The sequence below is a fragment of the Semicossyphus pulcher genome, unplaced genomic scaffold, assembly GCF_022749685.1.
Source record: "Semicossyphus pulcher isolate SPU_LCO1_2020_fin unplaced genomic scaffold, fSemPul1.0.p SCAF_13, whole genome shotgun sequence".
Taxonomy (NCBI): domain Eukaryota; kingdom Metazoa; phylum Chordata; class Actinopteri; order Labriformes; family Labridae; genus Semicossyphus; species Semicossyphus pulcher.
Genome location: NW_027211637.1, coordinates 15,050,001 through 15,067,203, shown reverse-complemented (window position 1 = coordinate 15,067,203; position 17,203 = coordinate 15,050,001). Strand labels below are relative to the sequence as shown.

Below are 17,203 nucleotides of genomic sequence, written 5' to 3'. Positions count from 1 at the left end.
GTATCTAAGGGTTGTGTTTTTGATTGTGCTCATAAGAGGAAAACAGCGTAGAGGAGGCTCACTAACCTTTCTATCATATGATCTCAATTTCTGTAAATTAATTACAGTGGATGTTTGTGTATAAACTGCTGCATTATTTAATTATAATTATTCATTTCATTGGTCTAAATTGACCATATTGCATTCTTGATCTAATGTGCGCATGTGATGGGGCAGTGGGTCATAACCAACCCATGACTACTGGTCATGTGTTGCAGGGGGGGAAAATCCCTGTATTCAAAGCTGCCATGGCCTGACTGAACAGATTCAAACGGTTTCCCTTGGTGTGCCAGGTCATCTCTCCTGAAAACCTCAGGTAATGCAGGGTGGGACATTGTTGCTTAGTCATACCAGCTTCATAACTGAAACTGTGTCAGTAGAAGGCGGGAGGACGTGACCAGATTGTCATGCTAGATATTTGATTAGTCTCATGTTTACCCTTTGGTGTGGCCCAACCTGTTTGACAAGATTGCAAGTCTGCACAACAATTAAAGGTGCCATCTGATCTCAGACCAAAATATAAAGCTGTTGAACAAGTTTCAGTTGTTTAAAAAATCCCTGAAACCTTTAACTTGAATCCACAATGTTGCCACCCTCAAATGTGCCTTATTGCATCAGGAATATTCTTCGTGTGCATAAAGTCTTACTTGAGTCTCGATTCTAAGATTCACTCAGAAAGCCAAACAATTTGATCTGTGGAGCAGCATTCCTCCACAAAGGGACTGTACAAAGGAGCTGCAGCCCCTCCCCCATGGCAGCCCAGTCAACTATTAAAAGGTGGAGAACAAAGCCACATTTATTCCTTCGAGATGTCCTCTTTTAGGCTGGGAAATGTGCCTTTCTACAAGGAACAAGATTTTACTTCTTTGCTGCATGCATAGAGAGAAAGTAGGCAAAGTAAGGGAAGGGACCCAAATTGCCATGTGTATCAAGCTCAATAACAAGCTCTCCCATTGACCCAAAGGGAAAGATTTATATTGACAGCCTGTGTGTGAATGAGAGTAGCCCACACTGATGACAGTCATGGGAAACACATTCATTTGTGTAAAAAGGTTTACTTGTGCTTATGTAGTGTCTGTGGAAATGGCGACATCTAGTGGATAGTTTTTGCCATTTCTGTGCATTGATCGTATTGCAATATTATATACTGTATATATACTGTACTATGAAGTGTAAAATATGTGAAAATAAACCTGACCTGAACATAATCTAGGCATTGATCAGTCACTAAAAGTTAAAAATGATGACAGGTAAGTATTGTATATGTGCAGTAAGATTAGATAAACTTTATTAATCCCGAAGGAAATTACAATGCCAGATACCTCCAAAACATACAATACAAATAAGAGAAATATAAAAAAACAACTCAAATATCAGTGAAAATATAAAATATAAAGTGCATGGGTTAATGCAAAAGAGACAAAGAAAAACAATATTACAATTGTTATTTACAGGAGTAGGCAGGAAGTAATTGTGGCTGTTAAATTGACAATATATTGACAGTAATAATGTAGTAAAAACTTCTTGAGCACAAGATTATGAATAATTAAGAAACAGATTATATTGCTCCTGATACTGCACATGGTACTAAGAAATAGGTGTAGGTATTGCACATGAGTATGTATTCTATAAATATCAACATGAAAACTAATATAAATATTGAAGGTGTTAACGCATATGATATCAGAAGTTGCATATGGTGATAACATATCAATCACATATTAATTTGTTAATTAGACAAAATAAATTGTTTTTTTATTTCTTTAATCAACTTCCTGTCCGCAAAATGGGCATTTTACCTACGTGTATTCAATATTTGTTATCAGCAAGTCTTTATTAATATTGCTATACCACCACTAGGCTATATTTTACTCGTTAAGTATACGTTGAATGCAGGACTTTCATTAGGGTTTACATGTATGCTGCTTATATGGCATTTGAATAGCTACTTCTTCATTGCGTCATTATACAAATAACTCAAATGATACAATTTACATAATGTACAGTGCATCCTTTTTTTTACCACAAACTCCCACACAAACAAACGTTAAAAATTTACCCAAATGAAAAAAACATTTCACCACTTTCACCACTCTGCCCCAGCAGCGCCCCTCTCCTCTGGACGCCTGAACGTCAGTGATCACGTGTCTTCTACTACGAGTCGCTGAAGTTGGAGAAAAGTTTGACAAGCTCGAAGACTAGCCCCAAAGAGCCGTTAAAGATCAGGAAAGGAGACAAATAATCGATATTTGCGGTGTTTTTCTCCAGACTAACGATGGAAGCCGTCGCCCAGGTAAAGGCGCTGACAGGGGGAGTGAAAAAAACGGTTAATGGCGCATATTAATAGCAAACACACCTATCTGCGTGTGACTTGTTTCGCTGTATAACGGCCACTTGAAAACATTAATACTCTCATTTTTCACCAGAAAGTGCTGAGTACGGGGTTCACTCTTGACTTGGGGCCTCTGAAGGAGCCCCTGGCATTCATGCGAGTGCTAGAATGGGTAAGTTTCTTTCTAATCTTTTTTTTTTTTTTTTTTTTTAACCATATGGCCAATGGCGGGGTATCATCTACATGAGCTTTCCATCCCTGGTTACAAAAATACCTTTCAAATTGATTCTGCTGCTTGTCTTGTGACCCACTGCACGCCTGTATGAGCTATGCGACTCATCCTGTGAGCTGTAACACCGTTTCAAATATGGTATGCACAGTAGATTATCAATCAAGGTATTTCTTTCAGAAAAACACGTCAAAACGTTCGTCCATAAAGACATTTAAGCATACATGAACTGCTAATTTGAGTTAGCACGTTCAATGTAGCACCTGTGTATTTGGGAATGTAGAGAAATAGGCCTACTTTTGTTGACAACATTTCTAGCCATATAATACGATATGTTAGCTTTTACTTGCAGGCAGGTATTCTTATGTGTGCTTCCACCTTAGAATAACACATTATCTTCTTTGTAGCTACTAGTTTAAGCTACTTCTGTAACCTTTCAAATTCAAAGATGTGGTTCTGGTGTAACCTTTGTATACCATTCACTGTGATACATTCTGTGATTAAGACAAAGATTTCCTGTCTTGTGAATGGTACATGAAATAAAGGGAAGTGTGTGTGTGTGTGTGTGTGTGTGTGTGTGTGTGTGTGTGTGTGTGTAATGACAGTCCTGGATATCACCATATGCCAACGTTTTTCCTCTTATCTTGTGTCTGTGGCTGCAGGTGTTCGCCATATTTGCCTTCGCTACGACTGGAGGCTACAGCGGCACAACCAGCATCCTTGTCCAGTGTCAGGGGAAAGAGAGTCAAGTAATTCAGGCAGAGTTTAACTACCCTTTCAGGTGTGTCTGTGTGAGCAAACAGAAACACTTTTGAAACCTGTTCACCGCGAGGAACCTTACACTGGGGACCATATGTTTACTTTTAGGATTGTCGAAATGAAAAAAAAAAGTTTTGTCTGTGTTTACCCAGGTTGATGCAGCATCCGTATAATGTTCCCGACTGCAACAATCAAAGTACATCCACCCAGTTTTACCTGACTGGAGACCACACATCCTCGGCACAGTTTTTCGTCTGCATTGGAGTGTTGGCCTTTCTCTACTGCACTGCCACTCTGGTCCTCTACTTGGGCTACCAGCACGTTTATAGAGGATCTAGTCGTGGCCCCGTTGTGGTATGTTTATCTGGAATCTTCATATTTTTCTATTGTCTAGTGAAACACTTGTGCGAAGCCCCCTCCTCCTTCCTCACTATATATAGCTTAGCAATGAAGTGAGATGAAATCTAACAGTGTGGATTGAAGGAAGTGTATTTGTAGCAGGAAAGTATTGAATGTGTTTTAATTAAGCTGATGTGTTAATCCAGTACTGATAAAAAATGATCTGAATGGATGAACAGAGTTTCATATATGCAAGCAATATTCATGATTATTTTCTGAGTGCAAAATTTTGCATCTAGCACCAACTGCTGGACTCCTACTGGAGGTCAGAGAGAGTGCATTTAACAGAGTTGTGTAAGTGGAGCAGTAGGAAGGGTGTGTTTCCTAACGACACAGGGAAGTCTCTGTCTGAGATATCCTCAATTGAAGCTACAAGTGTGCTCAATTTTTATACTGATAATGTTTCTTCTCTAAGGACCTGCTTGTAACTGCAGCCTTCGCCTTCCTGTGGTTGGCTTCCTCATCTGCGTGGGCTAAAGGCTTGTCAGATGTAAAGTCGGCCACCAGTCCTTCCACCATCTTAAACTCTCTCAAAGTTTGCCAGGATCCCACCAAGTGCACCGCGGGTGCTGTCCCTCACATGGGCCGACTTAACGCCTCTGTGGTAAGTTGTATTAAAATAAGTATGTTTCAGACATTATTAAACCTGTACGGCAACAACAGTGGTTGTTTGACTTCGGTCTTATTCTGTGGCAGATATTTGGTTTTCTTAACCTCATCCTGTGGAGTGGAAACTGCTGGTTCATTTACAAGGAAACGCCTTTCCACAAATCAGCCAACCAGCCTGCAGAAGTGGAGGGGGGAGTCGGACCATCGTAACTACTTCCGCATTCAAAAGTGTTTAACATGTAGTGTTATTGAATGAGTCATTTTGGTACTAATTGTTCAACATAAAATACTGTAGATTACAAGTATACATTTTCAAAACTGAGGGCTCCTTTTTGCTCTGAATTAATTTTATATTGAGGATTATTATAAATCTGTTTTGAAAACTACAAATTTACTTTATCACAGGGGATTCAAGATAGGAAATTGCAGAAGTTAAAGAGGTTTTTCACAGATGCTCAATTTGTTGTTTTAGCATATTTATACCCAGGTGCCTAAAATTAAGTGTCCTTAAGTTCAAATTGTACTGCAGATGTTCAACCTTGTTGATTCATTATAATGAAGCATTACTTTGTCAAACTGTTAACAGCCAAATATATTTCTGTACAATACATCATTTCTGATATCCGCATATTCTAAAGAAATACCTCAGGGCTTTTCATAAATTAATTTCAAAATACCTAAAAACATTGAATACTTGAAGTAAACGAATTAACACAAGTTCAGATTGTAAAAGAAATTTGAGTCCAATAAAAAACTTACAGTGGGCATCAAAAAGTTTAGTTACATTTGAAGAATATTTAAAAAGTAAAAAAAATAAGTTGCCGTTATGAGATTATTTGTAATGGCTAAAAGTTATTTTATTGAAACGTTTTGTGTTTTGTTGCACCTCATCATCTCATTATGTAAGGCTTACTTTACCTTTGTGACCTTGCAGCTGAATATTGTGTTGAATGTTAAAGATGTATCCGTTAAGAGCATGTTCACCCTTAATGAATTTTACATTTAAAACTATAACACTTATTAGGTAGAATTTGTGATATTACCTGAAAGGACATTTTTTCCCCTTGTCCTGCAAGTTTTACGATATTTAGATTAAGAAAAGAAAATACCCCAACAAGGGCCTCAAAGCCAAATTAACTATCACTTAAGTAGTGCCAGCTTTTTTCTGTTCCAGTTGACTGATATCTAACCTGTTACTAATTCACTGTTACCTCCACTTTGTTACGAAGATTGGAAGCCAAGCTGTTTTTTTTTTTATGTTACTGCCATTATTATGATTTCCTACTTTAATAAAGCCCTGCTTGATTCACAGTTTCTAGCTTGATCCACCACTGTGTTAATAAAGTGTCACATAGCTGAGGCTTGATGTCCTGTGACAGACCAGGAAGATGCCGCAAGGACTTTAAATGCTTTGCATCATTAAAATCAAGTACTGGATCTGCTGGTGCGTGTTTTATTCTGTATCTTGTTGTCTTATTCTATACACAAAAGTAAACAATGTCTGACACCTCTCCTAAACTCAGCATAAGATTCATAAAGTGGAGTGTCACACCACACTTCCTGTTTCTTTAACTGAAAAATAACTTGCTGATTAGGCATTCAGCAGGCACTTCCAGCTACCATCCAATACAGTTGATAATCACTAGGTGGCAGACATGCTGTGCTGCCTCGATCAGGCAAAATCAGCTGCTGACCCACACACAACAAAAGCCTTCAAATGAACCTCCTGACCCTCACCAGTGCAGTCATACACAGGTCACATTTACAATGGTGTGCGCTCAGGGAATCAGCTATGAAACATCAGCCTGATCCATTTGAGTTAGTACTTCCTTCAAACTGTAGAGCTTTTATCTAGAAACTACATAGAAGTGTAGCTTTAGCTTCAATTCTGTGTAGGCATATTTCATTTTAGTTCGGTAACATTATATGGATCGTAAATGTTATTCTTTTTTTTAATTTGATAACTGGAACCAAACAAATGATTTGTTGATCAACATCAAATCAACAATTTTAACGATTGACAAATGAATACATGTCCTGTATGAGGCAAAAACACCAATTTCTTTTTAGATTTTATGTATGAGGGATTTGCAACTTACAAAATAAACAATTTGGCAACATCACCTTTAGCTTTGTCTGTGCACCAACAAAAACAGCCCCTGACATCTCAAATATCTCACTCAAACTCTACATTAGATAGATTCAATGTTATTTTTATTGCTCAATGTACAAGTAGAGATAGATAAATGCAACAAAGAGGTTAACCAGAACAGTGAAAAGCAGTGCAGAATAATGTACTTATGTATAGAGAAAAAAAACAGGCCTAAATGATCAGTAATGGATATATATAAAAACGCTAAACTATGATAAGATATATAATCATAGTATAAAAAGTAAAAAATATGTTTTGCAGGTTTAAGTGTAAGTGATGCTAATAGTAAGATGAATATAGAAAAAGCAACCAAAGTTTAATAACACATGATATAAACTATAGAACAGAAATGTACAGAATAGGCAGCAGTATAAGTATAAATATACTCTAGGTGAGATAGATACAGTATTGACAGTAGCACTAGTGTGCATTGGATGGGATAGCTTACCTAAATTATAAAGCATAACATAGACTGAAATTTTAATTTTGCCAGTTTTACTTTTCACATAGTTTTCAATTAAATCTACAAGAAAAGGTTGTACTACCTTAATGAATTATACATATTATACATGAGTGTTTTCCGTCCCAGATTATTGTAAAAATGAGAGACATCCAAAGATGAATCAGACGGTGGTCTAAACTGAGAAAATGCTGCAGACAGAGTCCATACAATTTCATATTGAATACAACATCTATTACCCGGCCATACAGTTTATCACGACCGCGAGCTCAGTGACGCGGATGTGTTGCGCGTGACCTGACGGTGTCATCTCGTGAACGCGCAAGAGCAGCAATGGCCGCTTTGGATCGGCAAAATCCTAATCTCGACGATTTTGTCGGATTAAATTGGAGTTGTTGGGTAGATGGGGTGAATATTTTACCATCTGACGGTGAGTCGCGCTCCCTGCCCCACACCTGGTTTGATTACGTCACAGTGTAAACGTTCTGTGATTTATTTTTTTGATAACGTTACACACAGAGCGACAAAAAAGGGCGACCCAAACAAAAGACCCACTGGGTCCTAGTGCAGGGTGAGTTTGCTAAGGATGTTAACTGGCAACAAACAGATAAAACCAATTTAAATTGTTGTTTGATAGGCATTTAGTAATGTACTAGTAACACACTGGCTAGTTAATACAACGGTTTACCGGTAGACAGGTAAAACACCGTTTGCGTTAGCCTGTCGGCTTTTGTTGCACCAAACACAACAACACTGCTTAAGAGGGATTTGTCCAGTTTGCTAACAGCAGAAATGACTAGCCAACAGCTGCGACTGCACCAGTTTACAATGTATTGTCTGACCGTGGACACATGATGGGAGAAGAGTCAGGAATCACGTTTTAACTGGAAAAAAACGTCAAAATTAATCTTGAACACCGACTGTAAGAACAACTTGTTCCGCGTTTAATCCGCAAAGCTATCCAGATGTCCCACTACACCTGCCTCTATGAATAGGCTACAGGAATACCCCATCCAACTATGTCATGCTGAATGTTTTTGCCTTTTATGCAGCTGGGTCTGATACTGAAGACAGCAGCAAGTATGGGATGACCTGCTGTGAGACCATGACCCTGAGGAAAGAAGGTGAAGGCGAGGCTGAAACTCTGAGTGCATTTAGTATCATCACAGGTTGATCCATCAAGAGGTGTAACTCACTCTACCTCAATTTTGTGTTTCCCTCTACAGATATGCACATTTATGGCCACTGTCCAGCACATGATGAGATCTATTTGGTGGTGTGCAGCCTCTGTGGGCAGGTGGTGAAGCCTCAAGCCTTTGAGAAGCACTGTGAGAGGCGGCATGGTCCTCTCACTAAGATGTGGGGCCAGTCATCTGCTTTTGCCTCACAGCTGCAGCGACCTCGCCCTGGTCGCCCTACTTCAAATCTTTCCTCCTCTACAGAGAGCCAGACAGATACCAGATGTCATGAAGCCAGTGCTCCCTCCTCAGCTGCATTACCTGACCACCAGCATATTTCCACCAAGGCCCAAAAGGAGACAGTGAGGTACTATTCAAGATTGTTTATGTTATGACAATACTGCAGAAGTACTGATTTAGGACATTTTGCTTTGTTTTTAAGATCTCGCTAAGTTTTGATTTAATTTGCTGCTTATACAAACCTGAATTTTCTTAATTGCATAAGATCATTCTGAGGTTAACTTTTCCTGCCTCTGCAGTTTTCCCTCAGTGGAGAAGTTCCCTCAGGAGACCCCTCCTCCCCTCCCACTCCATTCTTCCTCCACGCCACGCCCCAGGGTTTCCCTCTGGCACTCAGGACCTCTGCCCCCTGGCCACTGTTCCTCCTCCACATCTCCTTCTGCACAGAAGCTTACAGCTGGGCAGCCCAGTAAGTCTCAAAGTCCTCTGCGGGGAACGAGAACCCACAGCCGGGTTCACAAAAACATTGATGGTGAGTCAACATCTGTTGTTCCTCCCCTGCTGCTTTTCATACATACCTCAAGAAACCTTGACAATTAAACATATTAGCCTGGGTATGGTATCTTGTATATAACTGTATGTGTTTTTAAATGATTGTATGCAGAACTTTTGACTATTATTTTGTTTTGTAAAAGTGTCCATATGGGGTTCTGTAATCTCTCCAGCAGCATGCATCATGCTGACTGTCTGTGTCCTGCTGTTGCTCGCTGACTTCTGTGTTTGCTTTCTTTCCCATAGAGAAAGAATGTGACCTGAACAAACACTGTGGCGTTCTTGATCCAGAGAGGAAGAAGCGATGCAGCCGGGAGCTTATATGCAAAGTAAACTCATTTTATCTGCTATTATTATCAGTATCATTATTGTTGTTAACTACTTACAGAGGTTTGAGTTTTTTCTTGGTGGTAGCATGTGTTACATTATGAATGCTAATTGTAAGACTTCATCATGTGTTTGGGACGGGATGTAATTCCTCTGTTTTTCCTCCCCTGTGCTGTTCTTTCTGCACAGACTGATTCCATCCAGCAGCAGCAGAAAGCTTTGGGAAGGACTAAGACCTCTGATCAGCTGGCAGTGGAGCCAAAAACAGCCTCAGCAGGGCGAAATATGGAGCAACTTCTTGTCAAAACAAAAGACAATCTGCGCCATTTGGAGGCTTTGGAAGATAAAATAACAACTCAGGGCAGTAAATATCATTTCAACAGCAGCTGTCACATTCTCAGGTATGAAATATGTTTTCTAGTAAGTTTATAAATCATTAATATATCTTATTTTACCATTAAAACAACGACGCTGTGGGAACAATTACATGAAAACTTCATACATGATTACAGTGCTGCTGAATCTCCAGATTTCCATCTGGTTACCTTTTAGAGCGCAACCAACCTGCTCGCATTGAAACCAATCTCCACCTATACCATATACAACATAACAAGGTTCTGTAATTTAGTATCATTATGAGTTGACACAACGGATCCTAAAAGTGGGATAATGACAAGCAAACAGAACAAACCACTTTTTTTTATCTGATCAGACAAAAGATTCAATTTGAAGAATACAAAGTTTGAGATTATCATCCAGATGCTCTGAGTCTGATGTAAATGCATTTATCCACACATGCTGTTCTCTAACATAATACTTATTGTCTTTGAATAAATTCTTTTGTCTTCAAAGGTCCAGGGGTCCACCGGAGAGCTTCACAGGGGAGGAAGGCGACAGCACTGTGGAAGTGGAGGTGCAGCCTCCCTATCCCTTCAACCAGACTCTGCTCTCCAGCGATGAGGATGAAGACGACAAACAGGAGGAAGCCACAGACCTGCCTGCCACACCATGGCACCCCAAACCACTAGGGGTGAGTGCAGAAACATCCAGAGGCACAGCAGAATTCATGATTGGGAATTGTTTCATAGGCCCATTCCGACCTGTTAGAAATAGTTTTATGTGTTTCTTTCTTTTAAGACGAAACATGAGTGTGTTTGTACTTAACTCCTTCTCTTCTGTAGCTTTGCACTTTTGGGTGCCGCACATTTGGTTGCAGCATCTTCACCTTCGACAGACGTTGGCACCACCTGCGGTTTGCGCTCAGCGCCATGCTGGAGCACCATGTCAGCACGCACATGTGGAAGTAAGTTTGAGGACTCTTAACTATTTGAGCATGGCAAGGTGTAGAAAGGAGTTACAAGTTGAGTTGGGAGACATCAAGTTAGGTCAGTATTTGTTCTTGAATTAGACACAGAATCCACTGAAGGTCACTGCTCCTAAGCTCAGACAGGTTCAAACCCTGTAGTCATAGATTGGTTATTACAGTTCAAGTATAAACACTTTAAAACTTAGTGTATTATCCTGTTTTAGATGTGTTGATGAAGAAATATTTGAGAACTTATGTGGGCGTTTGGTACAGTCAATCACAGGGATGACAGATAACATTCCAGAGGATCAGCTTCCGGATAGTCTGCCTTATTACAAAATAAGGCGACAGCTGATTCACCACACCAAAGTAAAAATATATCTTGGATGTTGGCTTCATTTCTTGTATCTTAAACACATGAGTTCTAAGCAGCTTCACGTTTTTACTTGAACTTACAGGAAAGCGCCTCGAGTACCATCAGGTCTCAGGTCATGTCATGCCCCCTCTCCAGTTGTAGGATCACCTGTCAGGACTGGAGTCAGACCCCCCAAATCCCCTGGTACCCTCAGCCTTGATTCTACCTCACTGTCACACACGGACACCAAAATCAGCCAGCACTATGCTCAATTTACCAAACCGCCTTCTTCCACCCCTGCAAACCTAAGCACCGGACAGCGGTGCAGCAACCCTACTGTTCGACGCACTAAGGCTCAGGTGAGAGAGGTAGAGCTCATGCAAGATGCAAAGAGTGAGGACAAACACATCAGGGATGCCCCCCTCCATGAGAAGGGCCAGCCACAAGCCCCCTCCTCTAACGGACCAGTAAATGGTTCCTTCTCAGACGGAAAGAAGCCATGTCCTCTTCTCCACCAGTCCCCCCGCAGCAGAAGGAGGCCCCCTGGGACTCAGCAGAAGGTAATAGACTGTGACCACACTGGTCCTGGCCAAAAGCGAAAAGGCAACAATGAGTCCCTCAGCTCGTCACGATCCAGAACCTCCAAATGTCAGCGCCTGTCCTCAGCTTCCCGCTCCAGCCTCCTCGCCTGGAAAGGAGAGAATAACGGGGATGTGCTCGCTTGGAGCATGGAGAAAAGAGCCGACTCCTGAAGAGTGAGTAGACTAACAGGCTACAGGACACTATAGGCTCCATACTATCAGTGATTTTTTTATGATGTCCCTTTAAGACTAAAAATACATGAATGGTGCTGAACATGTTCTTCATTGTGTTTGTTTGTTTTTTAACAGCTGGGAATAAATGACAGTTGTTGTTTACCGCTCATCTTCACAGCCAATAAAGAGGCCAGCCTTAAAAAGAGCACTTGGAGGAGAGGCCTGCTGCTGGCTGCAGCTGTTGACAGCATAGTGTGAGTGTGTGTGTGAGTGTGTGTGTGAGTGTGTGTGTGTGTGTGTGTGTGTGTGTGTGTGTGTGTGTGTGAGAGAGAGAGAGTATGTTTCTGTTCACATTTGATAATGTTTTCCCAATTTTATGCACAGACGTCAGGAATTAAAATGTGTCTGTTTGTTACCCTGTGGTTGTTTTTTGCAAAATGTCTATTTTTGTACAGAATTAAATGTCTCACTTTATTACCTGTGTAAAAAGAACAAAAATACCTCAATATGTTCATCGTGCTGCTAAAATGAAACAAAGTAATTCCATTGAAATATAATAAAAACACTTGATTCCCTCTAGCCCTGTGTCTTCTATTATGGTTCTGTACTAGACGAGCATAAAATAGTAGTTTAGTTTCCTGATTAACATAAACTATGAGAAGTTAATGGTGTATTTGAAAGTTTTTCCAGTTTCCCAAATAGCAGCTTTCAATATTGTGACACCATCTGTGTGTCTCTGTCAGTCAAGTAGTTGGACAGAAAGAATTATTTTACACTTGTTTAACCATGTTTAACAGAACATTTCTAATAAGTTGAATAACACTTGCACTCCCTGCTTTATTTACAACTCTGTGTGGAAAGAAACACCACAACAGTTCCATATTTATATATATACATTTACACATATGCTGGGTTAATTGGTAGACCACATAAACAACACTTCTATCTAGCACGTCTATATCTGTTCCCAAAGTGGTGTATAAAACTTCATAAAATATACTAACAAACTGTGAGCAGTTCTTTCCACCATCAATTCTTCATTGATTTAATAGCATAAATACTTAATAATTGTTGCGTTACTGTCAGTCATTACCGTCGATCGATGAAGTATCGATCTATCTTTCTATCGTTCTATCATTCTATCTATCGTTCTTATCATTTCCACGCAGCGGTGCACTACCTACTTTTACCACTAGATGGTGATATGCCATTAATGTTGCATATCAGAAATAGCAGCATGTTGAACCCTTAGCCATTTCCACCATGTTATATAAGCGTAGATTGCACATAAATCTTATGTAGTCTGTTATATTTTTTCATGTGACAAACTGTGTAGGTTTGTTTAAGCAGAGAGTTTATACAGCAGAGTTTATGTAAATGAAACGTGCAGTTGTTTCAAATAGAGCAACATTTCAGTCTGTTACTCATCAAAAAAAGTTTTGGTGTTGTATATAAAGTATCCAAAATGGTTACACTCCAAAATGTCAACTATTATTGCAGGAAATTAGCCATAGTAATTTTAGCAAAATGTCCTTTTTGCTGTTCATGAAATATCAGCAACAGCGATTTTAAAGCAACAGAAATATAGTCCCGTAAATGAAGACTTTTGGAATAAGAGACAGCTGAAATAATGAAGACAGCACAAAGTGTAAATCTTGATCTTTATTAAGTCAAATGATATATCAGTGTTCTTAATCTTTAATGCCTACTAGGTTGCACCTATCCTGCAGTCAGAGAAGCTCTAAAGCATACCATGCAAAGCCATTCCACTTTAGCTGCGAGACCTTTCAGATTTTATGGCAGCGACCGAGCAGCTCATCTTCAGAGCTGTGGTCAGTAAACTCTTAGCTTTTAATGCAGATAAAAGCTGTCATGTGGCTCTTGCACACTGTGAAAGCTGAGAGCTTTTAGCCCCACCACCTCAAGGATGTTTTCCTGTAATTTGCTACTACATACTGAGATAAATGGAGAAAGATGTGTGCCGGGCAGTGAGAGACCACTCCCTTCCCTGATCTGTGAGAACTGATCATTAAGGGAACAGTTAATGATCCATTACTGCAAATATCTAAAGGCCTGTGAACTGCACAGAACTCAAAGCAAAGATTTTGTCTTATCGGTGCTTGTTTAAAACGCAGTTATTATGTTTTCAAATCCCTTTAAAACTGACATAACTCCTGAGAAGATTTATTTACCCTCTGACTTTAAATCCATTCAAAACCCCTTTGTGTTTCAGGAATTCATTCGTGGCTGATGAGAGCTTTTAGTTTTCCTGCATTCCTGGCTTTTATAAAAAATATCCTTCGACATTTTTAAAGACAGAAAAGTTGTTGCTTTTATTGTTGTAAAGTATCTATTGAAGAATTAACCTACGTCACCTGACAAAGCCACTAATCTATCACTGTCTTTTCTTCTTGAAATCTTTATGGCTTTTTGAGCAAAGTCAAATACTGACTGAAAATAACTGCCAGCTACATACTCACTGCCCTCGTCCTATGCAGTTTGATAAAACATGTTTAATATATATATTTTATTTAACCTTATTCATTAGCAGAGTCAAGTGTAAAATACATCCTATTTGAATAAAAAACTAAACCCCACCCCGCTTAAAAAATAAACATTTATGTCAAGACTTGAGTGTTGGAACAACTAACAGTAGCACAGCGGCAGACGAAATGCAAAATGATCAACAACATCAGATTATACAAGAATACAATCAGTACACTGGTAGAACATAGCAGCACACAACTAATCAATACTGAACACAGAAAGTGAGTCTTAATACATATATATACTGTATATATAGATATATATAGGAAGGCAGATTTGCTTTGGACAGAACATAGCCTTGTTCTCCTCTTTGTCAGCACCTATTGACTGTATTCACACAGCGGCCATTTTCCTCTGACCTCATGCTCTGGGTGGGAAGCTCAAATGCTGTTATAGTGTCATTCTGCTCGGTTCCAGGCTGTTAGTCGTATAAATTATGGTATCTGACAAATTATTATAATCAGCAACTGAAAAGACATTTAACAGTGAAAATCTGGAGAGATATTTGGACATATTTCAAGTTAAAACAACATAATTCAAGTTTAAACAACATAAGCGCTAACATTAGCATTTGGCCACTTACACGTTAGCTTAATAAATAAATAAAAAACGTATTCATAAGCTGCGTCAGACTCCAGCTAATGTTAGTATTCAGCCACTTACCCAATTAGCTTATATAAATAAATAAATAATAAAATATAATAAATAAAAAACGTACCCATTAGCTGCGTCAGACTACAGCTAAAGTTAGCATTCAGCCACTTACTAGCTAATTTTACAGATAGCTAGGAAGTGGCCGACAGCTAGTATTACCGTAGTGTTACAGAGTACATTAGGAAAGATACAAATTCAATAACATAACGTAAGAACACAGTAGTTGTAGTAGCAGTATGACATACTAGCATTTGACCTTCCCACCCTGAAATGACATCAGAGGAAAATGGCCGCCTTGTGAACATGGTGAATAGCACTTAATTTTTCTCTGTACAGAACTTAAAGTCGAGCTGAGACGGCATTTCGAGAGTATCTAGCTTCCGTATCGTGACGTATTTCCAAGTGAAACAGGACGTACAGGCGGGACATATCATTAGAGGGATTTGATTTGATCGTTGAGAAGTGGGCGTAGACAGACGTTCTCCACAGCGCAGTAGCTAGCTAACTGACCGAGCGTTCTTGGTGCTCTGCGGTGCTAAATTTTGCAGATTGATCGGATGAAATTGTTTGGTGCTAACTTACGTAAGCACGCATGAAATTTAGTTTTACCGCAATAAAAAATGATCGGATTTTGATTTAAGAATACGAAGAAATGGATTTTCTGTATTTTTTTTGCCTATATTGTCAAATAGATGCACCATATTACCGGGGGATGTGATCTAAAAGGATTCAAATTAAATTTTTCATTTCACCTCGACTTTAAGCTTATATTTTGAGTGACAACCAAGAGGAGAAGACCACCCATAAGCCACGGCAGATTTCATTTGATTGACATTGGCTGACTTGGGGGCAAACACATGCTACTCCTTAATGGTCTGGCAGTTCAATGTATGCTAACACCATTAACACAGATTCTGTATGTGTCATTTTGTAGACTTCTTGCGGCCTTTAGCGGCCAGGTTTGAAATCTGAGAGGTTTTATATTGATCCCAAAACGAGACGGCAGAAAACAGCTCATATTTTTTAGTTCTACGGGGAAAAAACCCTGGAGCCTGAATCCCTAAAAATGTGACAGATTTTCCGCCAACTGCTGCCAGTCTGCGGCTGTGCTAAATGTGGCTTAATTTAAGCGCGTCTTGTGGTATTTTTTGCTGCTCTCCATTTCTCCACCTGGTATTCCTATGTGTCAGGAACGGGATGATTCACACTCCACCTCTCTGATAAGTGTGACTTCCTCTTCTCACCCACACAAGAGATGTTGCGCTGCACACTGCCACTGTGAATTTAACATCAATTTTGCGTAAAACCCTATTGCACTCAGAAATGTGTACATCTAACAACCTGAGAGCTCTATGGACATTTACTTGAGAATGTATAAATTTATATGAGAACCTGTTGTTTATATATACTGTAGTTTTTGTTAAACTGGGAAACTAAGAAGCATTCAGCATTATAGTCATACATTATACTTTCCAGCCACTTGAATGGTCGGGAGAGCAAATGTCCAATGAAAGCTGCAGGCGTTTCCCTCATAAACAAACGACAGACTACTTAAAGGGCATCACATTCATCGCCTTGTTGAATGATTGCTTTTGAACTTCATAAGGGCAGGCACGTAATGACTGAGAAAAACAAACAAAGCAATCGCATCTGGGCTGAATCGAGGCCGTCCGTGCACAGGGAGCCAGAGAGAATGGCTTTGTGTCGCTGTGACTCATGATAACACACCTATCCCCTCCTGCTCACAGAGACAAAGATATGAGAAGCAGAGGGAAGCTGTAACCCATCAAAAGATCCAATTAGCATTTATGCCACAACTAGCCTTGTTGTATTATGACACCAACGCCGCACAGTTTAATTAAATCTCTCCTTCTTGTTTCAGCCATGACACAATCTCCTGTTTTAAACCTTGTTAGTGAAATGTGCACAGCATACGAGGCTTCTTAAATTCAATTTGGAAATGTCCAATTATAACTGTAAAATAGAAAAGGAGTTTCCTGTCAGCTCTCTCCTGTCAAATAACGCTCAGCCTCATCAGAATTATTAATCCGCTTCATCTTTTAGAGGAACCCTGCAGGTTTATCTACGCAGCACACACTTCCTGCATGTTTACCTGATACTACAACATACAGCTTTTCTAGCTTCTATAGGGCTACATTTTAATCAGTGTAACTCTATGGTAATTATCCATCTGAGCAATATACATGTCTGTATACAGAATTTAGACTATATGTTCATGGTCAGTCAAGACAAAATACTTCCCTGCAACCTGGATGCATTCCATGTTTTTCATTGAGTAAGGCTCTTTAT

General features: G+C 39.5%; 2 protein-coding genes across 2 annotated transcripts; both read left to right on the top strand.

Moving 5' to 3' along the window:
- Nucleotides 1-2,186: 2,186 nt before the first annotated feature.
- Nucleotides 2,187-5,804, top strand: sypl2b (synaptophysin-like 2b). The gene is made up of 6 exons (XM_069659987.1): nucleotides 2,187-2,332; nucleotides 2,466-2,543; nucleotides 3,263-3,381; nucleotides 3,512-3,713; nucleotides 4,174-4,362; nucleotides 4,455-5,804. Exons 1-6 carry the CDS (start codon nucleotides 2,315-2,317, stop codon nucleotides 4,575-4,577), a joined length of 729 nt encoding a protein of 242 aa, XP_069516088.1. The 5' UTR covers nucleotides 2,187-2,314; the 3' UTR covers nucleotides 4,578-5,804.
- Nucleotides 5,805-7,355: 1,551 nt separating this feature from the next.
- atxn7l2b (ataxin 7-like 2b) lies at nucleotides 7,356-11,781 on the top strand. The gene is made up of 9 exons (XM_069660757.1): nucleotides 7,356-7,409; nucleotides 8,032-8,103; nucleotides 8,206-8,524; nucleotides 8,697-8,929; nucleotides 9,196-9,278; nucleotides 9,466-9,677; nucleotides 10,129-10,306; nucleotides 10,458-10,579; nucleotides 11,041-11,781. The coding sequence occupies exons 2-9, from the start codon at nucleotides 8,067-8,069 to the stop codon at nucleotides 11,687-11,689; spliced, it is 1,833 nt and encodes a 610-aa protein (XP_069516858.1). The 5' UTR covers nucleotides 7,356-7,409; nucleotides 8,032-8,066; the 3' UTR covers nucleotides 11,690-11,781.
- Nucleotides 11,782-17,203: the final 5,422 nt, after the last annotated feature.

Excerpts from the sequence above, each read along its gene's own strand:
- atxn7l2b (XM_069660757.1), top strand. The coding sequence starts at position 8,067 with ATGACCTGCTGTGAGACCATGACCCTGAGGAAAGAAG. Across the intron at positions 8,930-9,195 it reads GGTTCACAAAAACATTGATG|AGAAAGAATGTGACCTGAAC; the intron begins GTGAGTCAACAT and ends TCTTTCCCATAG. Across the intron at positions 9,279-9,465 it reads GCCGGGAGCTTATATGCAAA|ACTGATTCCATCCAGCAGCA; the intron begins GTAAACTCATTT and ends CTTTCTGCACAG.
- sypl2b (XM_069659987.1), top strand. Across the intron at positions 3,382-3,511 it reads GAGTTTAACTACCCTTTCAG|GTTGATGCAGCATCCGTATA; the intron begins GTGTGTCTGTGT and ends GTGTTTACCCAG. Across the intron at positions 4,363-4,454 it reads GCCGACTTAACGCCTCTGTG|ATATTTGGTTTTCTTAACCT; the intron begins GTAAGTTGTATT and ends ATTCTGTGGCAG.